The sequence below is a fragment of the Formica exsecta genome, unplaced genomic scaffold (genome assembly GCF_003651465.1).
Source record: "Formica exsecta isolate Colony F162 unplaced genomic scaffold, ASM365146v1 scaffold1414, whole genome shotgun sequence".
NCBI lineage: Eukaryota > Metazoa > Arthropoda > Insecta > Hymenoptera > Formicidae > Formica > Formica exsecta.
The window spans coordinates 102,670-115,975 of record NW_021848743.1 but is presented as its reverse complement, the minus strand read 5'-3'; the positions used below and the strand labels follow the sequence as shown (position 1 = coordinate 115,975).

Below are 13,306 nucleotides of genomic sequence, written 5' to 3'. Positions count from 1 at the left end.
GACTACGCATAATAAAATATTATTTATTTCATTTAATATATATATAATTTATAGATACATATATCACAGTTTCTTCCCCTTGTAATATATGCATATTATAATATGACATTATTTGGAAATAAAAGTAGCGCAAACAATAAAAACATATATTTATATAAATTGGATAATTAATTTTATATTTCTCTTGTCACACAGTGATCATAGTTCTGCGATATTTAAATTGTCAAAATCACAGACTTATTGATAAAAATACAACTTGCCTAGGTTTTAAAAAACGACAAATACCATAAATATTTTAAGATAAAATACAATTAATATTATTATATACCTTGTGTGCACAGCGCTCCTCCAAAGGCAATTTCATACACTCTGTATTTTGATCCATGATTGATTAACTTGCCTAAAAAAATAATTCATTTGGAACATCCTCTTTATCATGTAGGAAATAAGATTAAACTGATATAAAAAGTACAAGTATATATAGTAATTGTTACATTGACAAAGTAAATCTAAATAAATGTAATACAATGCACGACTTTGTAATAAATATACAGGTCATTCGATATTTACTTTCTGATCAGAGAATGTGTGCTCGATAAAGTAACATATAATTAAATTGGGCTTTCCAAAAAAAATCTTGTAAATAACGGATTCCCTCCATCTTAACAGTGATTTCTTATAAATAATTTTCAAAACATACCTAAAGATTGAAACGCGAAGATAACAATGTTAAAAGTGTTACAATCGCTTCCTCTCCGTGATTACTTTTAACGCAATACGTTTGTAGATGTAATTTGTACAATGGAAAAATAATAGTAGGAGGATTTGTCAGTCAGAAAGTATCGTTATATACGATCCAAAAGATTCGAAAAGAAGTCCGGCACGGCGGTGATCAACATCGCGAAAAAACTGTCTCTCGACGTCGGACTTACCTAGCAAGATGACAATAAATCGAAATCGACACAGTTGGCGTGTTATTAATCACGACTGAGTCGCAGCGTTGAAACGCGCGCCAAAACAAGAGGCACGTGAAACGTGAATCTGTCGTTGGCTCACGCGACTCGCTCTCTCACGACCTTTCAACGGTCATTAAATTCGTTACGTCGAGTTTTCAAACGTGACCGTGTTCCAAAATTCACTACCAGTATTGAAATTCCATAGTTCACATAACATATATTATAAAATTCCAGTACTGGCAGTGAATTTTGAAACACGGCCCGTATAAAGGAACGCAAACAAAAAGGTGACTATGTATTTATATGTATCTAGAGCGGCGAAACGGCTGCTCGGAAAAACCGTTCGATCCGCGATTAGTCTGACGTCATGACAGTAGATGACGCGGGATGCGAACAATACCTGTATCTGTTTTATATAATTTTACATAATTTTTTACATAATTTATATAATGGAAGATTTTTATAATATTCATCTCATAATCTTTTATCTCAGTATTATTATTCTCATAATCTCTTATCTATCTAGATAAGAGATGCACTTTATGTATTTAATATTCTTTCGCTCTTTCACACCCTTTTTGAAGTTTAACATATATACATATATTTTAAATGCTAAAAGTACAGCTGAATCGCTTACAAGAGTAAGGAATAATTAAACTTTGCTTGTAAAACATATATTTAGCCAAGGAAGAAGAATGAATTTTATTGGTTTCGCCATATTATTGGTACGTATATGTCAGTGTCAACAATATGGCGTACGTTGTACACTTTTGTCCTTCTATTAACTCTATAATATATGGTCGACACTCAACAATTTGGGATTACTGGATTGGATCGACTGTCTTACACAATGGTTCTCCTTTTCCAATATATTATAGAGTTCACCGTTTTGTTCTTATGCTCGCATTGCAATATTGCGTAAAAACCAATATAAAAACTTTTGATTTATATTATAATACATTCTTTTTTTACGTCAAAATTGTCGTATTAGAATAAGATTACATTTATATAACAAAATGTTTATCGAGCATTATATTTTATACATATAATTTTGCTTATATTTATTAAAAAGCTTTTCTTTCAAAATATTCTGCCATAAAATTATAAATACGTCATCACAAGAGCTTTAGTTTATATTATATAGTTATATAACATTATATGAATCATAGTTATAATATATTATACATTGTTAATATTATATATAATTTACAAAACCAAGAAAAATTGCATATAAAACTACAAACTTCATTTCTTAAATTGTCTATTAATTAGAAATCGATTTCTTCATAGCAACAATTTGACCAGTACTATTTTTTTTATTCTATTTACTATATGCTCTTCCTACTTTTCAATATTACATATTTAATCAAATAACATAATATTTAGATTCTGCTTACAATTAAGAAAGTAAGGATTCTATTATTATTCTGAATCGCTTATATATATATATATATATATATATATTGTCTGTCAAGAAGTTAAAGAAATTAAAATATAAAATTTAAAAAAATTTAAATTATCCAATTAAAAAATATGTATATTTTATATATACAAATAAAAAAAATAGTTATAACAATGGATATTAATTCTAACTTTTCATGACAATGCATATGTTAGTCTTAATTTCTATATTTAATTGAATGGACACGATAATGATAAATAGCTGTATTTGTAAATATTAATATCCTACTATTTTAAATTCATTTTAAACTATAAAATCCGAAAATGGGTCATTTTGGTGCCAGAAAGAAGAGTCTCTCCATCATGAGATGTATTTTTTGAAAAGTTTATTTATCCCTAAGAGATATACAAAACAAACATTTCTTCTCAGTGTGTAACTATCATAATTCCCCTAGTAGTATAACACAGGAAATTCATGTCATGATTCTTTCGAATATATTCCGTTTCTTTTTTTCTTCTTTTTCCTTCTTTTTTTTTTATTCAATTATCTGTCCATCAAACAGATATCGTGTCTCACACAATATCAGTATCAGTTACAATTCGCTCTTTTTTTCCATAACCAGCTATATGTTAAAATTATGCATATCTGCAAATCAGTATTAAAATATTACAATTTGATATTTTACAATCGTTTGTTATTCGCGTCTTCTAACTCCCTCTAGAAAACAGGTTCCTTTTCATTCGTTCTGCTCATCCTGATAAATTGTTAGAATAATTTTTTTTTACGTCGATAATGTGAGACAATGTTCTCTGAGGAAAGGAAGAGTACGGGAGACGGGGGAGAGAGATTTAACGATTTGAAAGAAGTGACGGTAATTTCAGATTGCTGCGAGCCAAATGTCGAGGTGCAAGTCTGATTATAATAAAGCTTCTAATATTTATATAAATATACTAGAGAACTATCAAGGCTTTGCGGCCCTCATATATTAACTCATACATGCATGTATGGCATACGAGCACTACGGCTTCCTTTAACTCTCTCGGTCGTTAAGCAGCAGCCGCAGCTGCTGTCGCCGCCGTTGTCGTTGGATGGTATTCATATACCGACGAGTACCACCGCATAAAAGCTCGTCCGATCGTAAGTCGTGGGCGTAAAAGTGTCTACCGACCCTCTTCCGCAGCTGTGTGCACTTCGCACATTGCGCGTGTGCGCGTTAGAAATTGCTCGTGTACACTGTGTGTATCTGGTCGTTTCCTTGCACAGAAATCTACGGTTGCCTCTTCAGAATGCTGCGAATTGCGCGATTTTATTCAAAATATATATCAAAAAGGGTTATTTTTAGGCCTTCATAATCGGACTTTTCACATGCAAAAATAATATTAATAGTGAATATTTAAAATCAAGATTTGCGTATTATATATCTGAAATAAAAATTTACAAAATATTATCTGAAATCATTATTAACATGTTAATCAAAATATATGAATTATAATACAATACTTAACTTAACTTCATCTTTGCATTTTTGTATGCAAAGAACCAAAATTCGTTCAACAAAAAGAAAATTCTTTTTATTATGAAGCAGATGGACTTGTTATATATTTATATATTTTGATATATATAACATAATATAAAAATATATTATAATATATATTATATTATATATACATAAAAATATATCAATTTTATACATTTATATATATACATATATATGTATATTCATCTCGCGTTAGTCATTGATGACGACGACAAACGAAGAAACAAGTGAGATCCTATCTTTTTCTTTTCTGTCTTTTCCTTTTCTTCTTCTTTTACTATTCGGCTCCTCTCAGTCCCCTCTCTAATCCCGAATGCAATTAGAATCACTGTACACGCTATAAGATTTAGGAATGTTAATATTACAAGAAACCACAATAATTTATTATAATACAGCCTGCTGTACACCAGATGACTCGAGGCAGTACAAGACAGAGAAAAACGTCCTCACGGGGAGCTTATCTTCTATTAATTCAACTCCCAGAAACATGGCTCAACGAAGCGAACAATGATCATTATATTTATCATTTACGTGAGTTTCAAGACGGTAAGATTTGAATTTTTCTTTTACTACTTTTATATTTCCTTCAATGTGAGTTAAAAACGAATGTGAGAGGGAGAATGGCAAAGGGCAGGGACCACTTTATGATTAGGCTAAAAAAAAGAGAGAGAGAAAAGTCGAATAAAGAAAATATAAAACGTCATCCTTTTCGCGGTATTAAGGCGACAGGAAAAAAAAAAGAGTATAAAGAAATAAGAACGACTCTGCTGGTATCGTCGAAATCAGATTAAGACTTAATAAACGAATATCTTCCATTAACATTGGATTAAAACAAATATCGAGACTTCGCATTATGATCTTCGCGTTGCAATAGATCAATTTTCGTGGCTGGAGTGACGGGCTGCCGGCAGCCTCGAAAATAGCGCAAATATAAAAACGAATTTAAATTTCGTGAGTACAATGATCGTAGTTTTGTTTTGATAAATAAGGACTCGGCGATACCGCTGCTCCATGACGCTGGGATACCATGCTACTAATTTTGATTTAGTATTAGGCCCTTGCATATGAAATGTCGGTTTTACATCATCAACAATTATTCCCAGATAATTTCTAATAAAACATAAATATATATAATAAATGAAAAAACTCTGTAATGCTTTTTTTTATGTTTTCCAGAATAAGCTATGTTGATATTTCGATTAAATGTAAAAAAATTTAAAGATAAAAAGTACAATATGTTAAATGTGTACTTTAAGATTAAATTAAAAAATTATATGTTAAATAGAGAATAAAGGAGATAAATCTTATTTTACATTCTGGAAGTGAAAAATTTTTGCATACTAATACTTTTGTCACTGTTACGCTGATTCTTTCTAAATGGAATTTATGTCATAAACTCTTTCTATAATTACTCTTATAATTAATTTTTCTTCTTATTTTACCAAGTATATATTCGGGCCTATAGCCTGTAGAAATCGATTAACGCGCATAGTATACTCAGCGATATTGATTAATCAAATCCCAATCCCATGTCGCGTAGAGCGAGAATGCAGTCGAGAAAGTATCGTACATTAATTTTCTCAAAGACAAATGATATTGTACAATACAACCCCTCTATAAGATGGTCCTCCACAATTTTGGTATTCCTTCACACGTCATAATATTATGTTACTTTCATGGACAATTCACGATGCGCGCGCATTTAATCGCGTGTATTTAATCTCGCAAGTATACATATATAATTTCAAATTCATATACGCAATTTGCATTCATGCAAATACGCAGCAATTAGATATTCTCGCGTTGTGTGATACGGACAACTATTCTTTCTTAGGAATTTTTCGTTCTTTTAATTCAAAAGTTACAAAAGAGGGGTTCTATTGTAGTAATAATATACTTCTCATTTGTCTATTATATAATAACGATGATAATAATAGAGAGTAATTAATGGTAATATTACGTAATATTATTAACGTCATGTCCAACTTTAAAATAAGAAGCTAATTATTATACTAAACATTTCTTAATTTTTTTCTTGTAAATTTACTATAATCTGAAAAAGAACAACTGTTTCACACAAGAACTGTAGTATACTTTTATAAAAAAATCATATTACTTCAATATATATTTAACTATTAAAAGACATTCGAAAAAGCGACATCTCATATGCAACGGTCTAATAGAAGCTGCGAGCTACATGCACACACATTCTCTCTCTCTCTCTTTCCCTCTTGCATACAATTCTTTCGATCCAATTCATAACATCGAGCTTATTGGCTACGTAATTAAGGCTCAATCACGTGGTGGTTCGTAGCTTGTAATACCGCCGCGTAGTGTTGGAAAAAAGTACATCGCACACACTAAAAAAACATAGAGAGTCGCCGGAGAATTCAAGTCTGTGTTAAGATACACGTATATACTTAATTCTAAATGTACTTACAACTATTACAAGAGACATGATTGTGTGTACCTCTCGATCAAATCAATTATATATTCGCGCAAAAATATGCATAAAGCGGCCCCATGCCCCAGCACACGCATTCAATATGATTCTTCCGTTAAAAATTATATGAAAAAAAAGAGAAGGAAGCTCTCTCTGTACAAGGATATACAACAATCTGTTTATGTTTATTTTATTTCGCAACGATTGTTTTTTTTATGTCACGCTGGCGACGAATGAACTGAACTGAACTGAACTTAAAATCCCCAAAAGTATAGTATTAATTTCGTAACGGCACGACGTATGACTCGCCTCTTTCAAGAACAAGGATCCGAGAGAGCGATTTTGTTGTACCGTCCGCGCAAATCGCGTGAAGAAGACGAAAGGATGATATTTTCGTATGTCGAAGAATCCGAAAATCTGCGAGATAACAATCATCTCCGATCCTCGGCTGTGGGAGTCCCGTCATTATCGCGGCGTTTCGTCATTAGTAAACTAAAGCTAAATAGCTTGTAACATAGCGTCGATAGAGCAAAAAGTCAACAATGATTGAGCCCCTGCGCCTTCCATCAAATAGAGAAAGTTTGGGCATCCACTGTCTTCTTATCTCTCTTTCGCTTTTGTTTTTTTTTTCTCAATTCTGTTATATATTTTTTTTTTGTTTCTTCCGCTATCCTACTAGCCACTTTACATCATCATTACTATCAATATGTTAAAGTACAAATGTTCCACTCACACTCTCGCGCTCTCGCTCACGCTCGCGCAGCACTCACACATATATCAGTTTTTCCTTTTAAAATAATTACCGTAATTAGCGCGGATTACTTTATCATTATCGTAAATAATCGGGAAAAGAGAATTAGGAGATGTTGATTGGTGGGGATTTAAAGAGCTTGGTTGATTGATTGATTGGTTGCTTGGTGGTTAGTTACTTTGTTCTCCTAATGATGCTGGTGTAAGTACGCTCACGCTAAGGTCAATGGTACGTACAGTAGGTGAGGTATGCTTTCAGGATGAAGGACACGGGGTGATAGATGAAGAAATTTCGACGTGCATCCGCTATTCGTCGTCTTCTTTCCATTCCTCTTCGCTGTCACTTTTTACAGTTTGGTTCGCCGGCGCGCCTCCCATCATCGGGGCACCGTCGTTTTGTATTTTCTTTTTGTACGCGGTCATTTCCTGTGAGAGAAAAGGTATTTTATCGTATTTCAAAAACATAGTCACAGAAAGTCTTCGGTTAATTTTATGAATCTTTTCTATGGAATGCGAATTGCAATGACAAACAAAGAGGAGCCAATTTGTTGATGTATAATGCAAGAAAGTTTTTGATCTTTCGCCTCTGTTACAAAGCCAATATGATTGCGATGCGTGGAAAAGCTTAAAAAAAAATTTTTATGAATCTTTTCTATGGAATGCGAATTGCAATGACAAACAAAGAGGAGCCAATTTGTTGATGTATAATGCAAGAAAGTTTTTGATCTTTCGCCTCTGTCACAAAGCCAATATGATTGCGATGCGTGGAAAAGCTTAAAAAAAAAAAAAGATTTCAGTAAATTTAAATATGTTACCCTTTCATATCGAGCCTTGTCCTTCTCTGCCATAGCCTCGTATTTAGATTTGGTTTCGGGATCTGCGTCTGACCATTTCTTGCCTAATTCCTTAGCTATATCGCCTACACCGTATTCGGGATTCAGCATTTTGACCTTGCCGCGTTCATCATTGCAAAACCAGAAGAAAGCGGACCTGATGAAATGAATTAATCGTGTCTGTGAGAATATTAAAAGAGATCATAGCGCAATAACATATGAAGTCAGCTTTTATATCAAAGCTAGAATATTTCCACTTAATTTTTTTATAAGAAAAAATCATTCTAATTTTTAAAAAAATTAAAATCTTGTTTTGGAAAAATTAAGTTTAATGTAGTTTCTTTTTATTTTAAAATAAAAACAGACTATTACAGTTATGCACTAAACTCTCAATATTTCATTATCTATTACATTGAAACAAATAGTGTCGATTATAAAAAATGCTCATGATTTGAAAAATTTTTAATAAAGAATTGAATATGGTATTGAATAATACTGAAATTAAAAGTTTCTTCGAAGATAATAAATAATATCTACTTTATATATATGTAACGAAGATTCTTTAAGATGCAAATTATAAGTTTTAGTTATAAGAATTAAAATCATGTAAAAACTAATTTCACAAAACAGAAGATTATATAAAGAAGAACTAATTTCACGAACTAAGATTATGTAAATTTCTCTGAACCGCAACTGAAAGCTATTTGAAAACTGAATATATTTATGTTCGAATTTTTAAACCAACTTTTCTCGCTACATATTTAAATATTAATTAGCATATTCTTTCTCGAGATCGACAAGATACATCATGTACAAACAACACGAGAGCTTACAGTGATCTTTTGGGAGCATTGTGATCCTTAATGTGTTTGCGTTTCTTGCCCCTGCCTTTATTTTCTCCCTTGGGCGGCGTGTAATTCTGCATCTCCGCGTCGTATCTCTTCTTATCTTTTTCTGCCATTTCGTGGAAACGTTTCTTCTCTATATCCGACATAGTCTACGATACATGATATTCCATGTAAATGTATGCAATGTTAAAATTTCTATGCAGTTGATTTCGAATTAAAAACAATAGTTAATAAAATTTTTAATTATTAAGAATTAAATATTCCTTTGACTGATATTTTAAAATCTTGACTATATATATGTACAATCAGACATATATGTATGCGTGCAATCAGACGCATTAAAAATTTTAAAAAGCGGATTATATATAAATAAAAATATAAAGTTTATTTTCATGCATCTTTAAACTATTAAAATTATTATATAAATAAAGATATAAAATTTTTTAATGTATCTCTAAACTATTAACTCTTAACTATTATTACTTTCTGTTTATAAATAGTTTTTTATATAATATATTTTTAACATTTTAATTTGCATAATGGTTTGTTTCTATTACAGTGAATAATTTAAACACTTAGATATTAACTCTTACCTTCCACCTCATTGCACATTTTTTGGAGAACTCCCGGAAAACGATCTTTTCCTCGGGATGCTTCTTTTTGTGCTCTTGACGACATGTCTGGACGAAGAACGCATACGCTGTCATCCGTCCTCTTGGCTTCGAATCTTTTCCTCTCGGCATATTGTCCCGCTGCAGGCTCTGAGCGTTATTTTGTTGAAGATTATTTTGCGGTAGCTGCTGTATTTGGTGCTGAAATCCAAGCAAATAATCTATCATGTAATACGCACAATACAATCACAGAAAATAATACAGCTGTAACATATAATAAACGAATAACATATTTGTTAACTTTAAACAACAAGTCATAATAACAGTAACAACTTCTACTTTTGTATTAAAAAAAGAGATTTCTGAAATATAAATCTCTTTCATTTTTGCATAAAAGAAATTTGAATTCTAAAATAGCAATCTTTTATTTTTGCAGAAATAAAAAAGAATTATAAATTCTAGAATAGAAATTTTCTATGTTTGCATTAAAAGAAGTTTGAATGCTAAAATAGAAGCATATCTATTCTTTTTTTTCATATTAAAAATAAATTTTCTCTTTTAATATTAACATACAAAAAAGCTTTATTTCAATGTATTTTGCAAGAATAAAATTTGCACAATTTCTCGCTTCCAATAATTCATTCCGTTATAATTTATTTGTTTAAAAAAAAAAAAAAAAAAAAAAAAAACAAGGATCTTAAAGAAAGAATTAGATTCTAAAATTTTCTATTTTTACGTTAAAAGAAAATTAAATTATATAAAATAGAGACACTCTCTATTTTTAGATTTTAGATTATAAGAAAAATTTGTGTGTATATATATACGTATACGAAGTAAAATGTATCCTTGTATTAAGAGAAATTTGCGTAGGAAAAAGAGGTGAGAAGAAAATTTCCTCGCACGTTACTGGCTAAAGGAGCGATCGTGAAAAATGGAAACTTGCAGAGACGGCAAAATACAAAAGATCAAGTTAAGACTTGGTACGAGCGAATTTAATAATTTATTCGCGAGATAACTGAGATGTGTCGTTACGCACTTTATACGTAATATGACTTGCGTGTTAAATTAATGAACGGCTGCGGCCCGCGATCTCACATTGACAATGAGACACACGTAACAATGCTCGCCGTACACAAACGCGCGTTTTTGATTTTGTCAAGTAACAATGGTCATTATATTGTACGCACGTGTGCACAATATTATATAGCATTGAATATGTTATATATTATTATAATGATTATTATATACTTATACACGTGTACAATATATCGACCCTTATTACTCCGGATTGCGGATAATAATAGTTAACACGTACCTGCAGAAATAATCGGAAATCTAGTTGACCTACGTGCGGATGTGAGATCTGCCGGCAAAATAACTACTATGTAGAATCGGCATTGTTATTGAGTCGCTCCATAAATAATGCAAGTTTATTTTTGTATATTTTTAAATAAAACAAAAATCTAACAAAGTAGATCTGTTTAAGTTACAGTAATTCTTTCTAGGATAAAACTCGCATTATTTATGAGACGGTTCAATAGATCGCATTACATAAAATATATCTGATATAATTAGTTAATATATGCCTGAATTAATTAATTAAAATTCAATACCCTCTGTTATATACATATAAGCATTCTTATAATATATATATATTTATGTATATATATATGTATGTATGTATGCATACACAGGAATATATCTAAAAACAAATATAGAAAAAGTTAAAAATACAATCGAGCGATCGCGTTACTTTTTTTCTCTCGCTTTCCCGTGATCGCATATTTTTCCATGCATGCAACATTTTATGCACTCGCTGCGATATGCGAAGGATTAAAAATTGATACCTCTCGAGCCGCAGGCGTTGCATTACGGTTTTTATGTTCGCAGAGTAGAAATAAAATTAATGTAGAGCATATAACGGAGGCTATATATTTACGTCGAATCATCTCTTATAAAAAAAAAAAAAAATTCTTTAGCTTGCGATTGCAGTTTCAGCAGGTTTATTCGGCAGGTGTTCTTACGCGCCCAAAAAAATGCTTTTGTCGCGAACAGTCTGCGCATAGATTTTATTAATTTATGAAAATAGTAATGGAAAATTGAAACATGATATCTTTCGATTGTTTTTTGAAAATTTAGCAACTTACAATTTGTATTATATCGCTGCTATAAAATGTCATACGCGGATAATAAAAATCTTGAATAATAAAAAATTAGATATTATTATTTACTATGTGATATAATAATGTAATAATAGAATATCATAATATAATATTCATTACATACATATATAATATTAATATAACATTTAGTCAAATATATTATTAATACTAATATTATATATTATGAAGGGATTAAAATAATGTAACGAAAAATTTAAAAATGCAACGGCACTGAGATATTGATTATTCACGCGCGTGTTCAGATACAAAGGACAAAGGATTAAATTTATATATTACGAAGAGAACATACTATTGGAAAATATTATTATAGTGAATTGTTCTCTTAAGTTTAAGCTCTAACTTGAAAGTGAGATTGTAGGAAAAAGATAAAAAGATAATATATTCTTCAGTATCATGTCCATTTATAAGTACAACTTAAGAATGTGTTTCTCCGATACGTAGTTCTCTCTTAAATAGACTCTACCCTGTTCAATTTCGAGAGTTACTCTCGAACGTAAGCTTCAGAACATATCTATCTACTCCTACTATCGGGGAGCATTGTCGTGTGTGTCTGTTAATTAAAGCGTAAATTGTGCTCGCGCTCTTGTTAAAGCTTCAGCATCAACTCGATATCACACACACCTTTGTGTGCTAAGATAAAAAAAAATTGTAGAAATAGTTTCAATAAAAATACACGATGTGAGAAATATCAGGCTAGTGAACGACGAAGAAGAACCGAAATACACTCCTCCGTTTGTCAGCCTAACATTTACACGAAGTCGAGGAGTCTATTTCTAAATTCTGCATATAATCTATTCCGAAATGTAAAAAGTATGTAAAAAGTATGTAAAAAATGGAAAAAATAGTATCTTCATATACTTTATTATTATACTAATGCTATATTATTTTTAATACTTATGTTCAGAGTTATTAAAAGACTTTTAAAAATCTTCAAAGAATTTTCGAATGAAATATCATGCGAAATCGCAAATTATGATCGCTTCTTTCGAAAATTATTATTTCGAAAGTGCGTAATTAAACGAATTATTTATCATAAACTTTCATGTGTAGCCTAGCATTTATCTCGAACAGGATTCCGTTTTCGTTACACCGTTACAAGCTCCGATTACATCGTCTGCGACTTCGTGATGAGAGAAAATTGTACGTGTAATTTTGATCTTTTCGATATCATTGCAAGAAGATGGTAAGATATCTGAGATTCCTATCAAATTCGCAAAAAAAAAACTCGATTTTGCTTTATATGTATATAAAAATTGGAAAGCGAAGATGATCGAAACATTGTTTCCTAGAAACGCGATTAATTGTAAAGAATTCTAATTCGTGGTATCACATCTATCAAAAAATTAATGTATTATAATATCATAAATTTGGCAAAAGAAATTGATTTCAGTTAAATTCCATTATTACCTTAAAATTAAAAAATTATATTTTTTTTTCTACTCCACGTAAATATGCTTTCCGATATCCTCCAAATTTAAATTTCAAATCAGCGGTCGATTAATATAAACGGTTCTAAAACAAACAAGAGATTGTACGTGTATGCAGAGAATATTTGTAATCAATAATACGAAAATTGTTTTGTTTGAAAATTTTTAAATCTGTTCGACCATAATTTCTCTCTTTCAATCTCCCTCCTTCTGCCTTTCGTCACAGTGCCTGCATATATGTATGCTTATCTCACTTTTAGTGTCAAAAAGTGTAACATAGCGTAGATAAAAAAAAAAAAAAAAAAAGAAAACCTTT

General features: G+C 30.8%; 1 protein-coding gene across 3 annotated transcripts in view; it reads right to left on the bottom strand.

Annotated features, from left to right (window-relative positions):
* Positions 1-2,728: 2,728 nt before the first annotated feature.
* The window catches only part of LOC115246222 (high mobility group protein DSP1-like), a 14,510-nt gene continuing 3,932 nt past the window's right edge, over positions 2,729-13,306 (bottom strand). The window contains exons 2-7 of one of the 3 annotated variants that reach the window (XR_003885638.1): positions 10,696-10,743; positions 9,363-9,581; positions 8,755-8,918; positions 7,904-8,078; positions 5,016-7,514; positions 2,729-3,316 (exon numbers count right to left, since the gene is read on the bottom strand). Coding sequence is in view for 2 of the 3 variants with exons in the window: in XM_029824916.1 (XP_029680776.1) it covers positions 7,395-7,514; positions 7,904-8,078; positions 8,755-8,918; positions 9,363-9,581; positions 10,696-10,743 (726 nt within the window). In the remaining variant the exon portion in view is untranslated. Of the gene's footprint in view, positions 3,317-4,256; positions 7,515-7,903; positions 8,079-8,754; positions 8,919-9,362; positions 9,582-10,695; positions 10,744-13,306 lie in introns of those variants that run through there. The other 2 variants (XM_029824916.1, XM_029824917.1) reach the window with 2 other exon arrangements.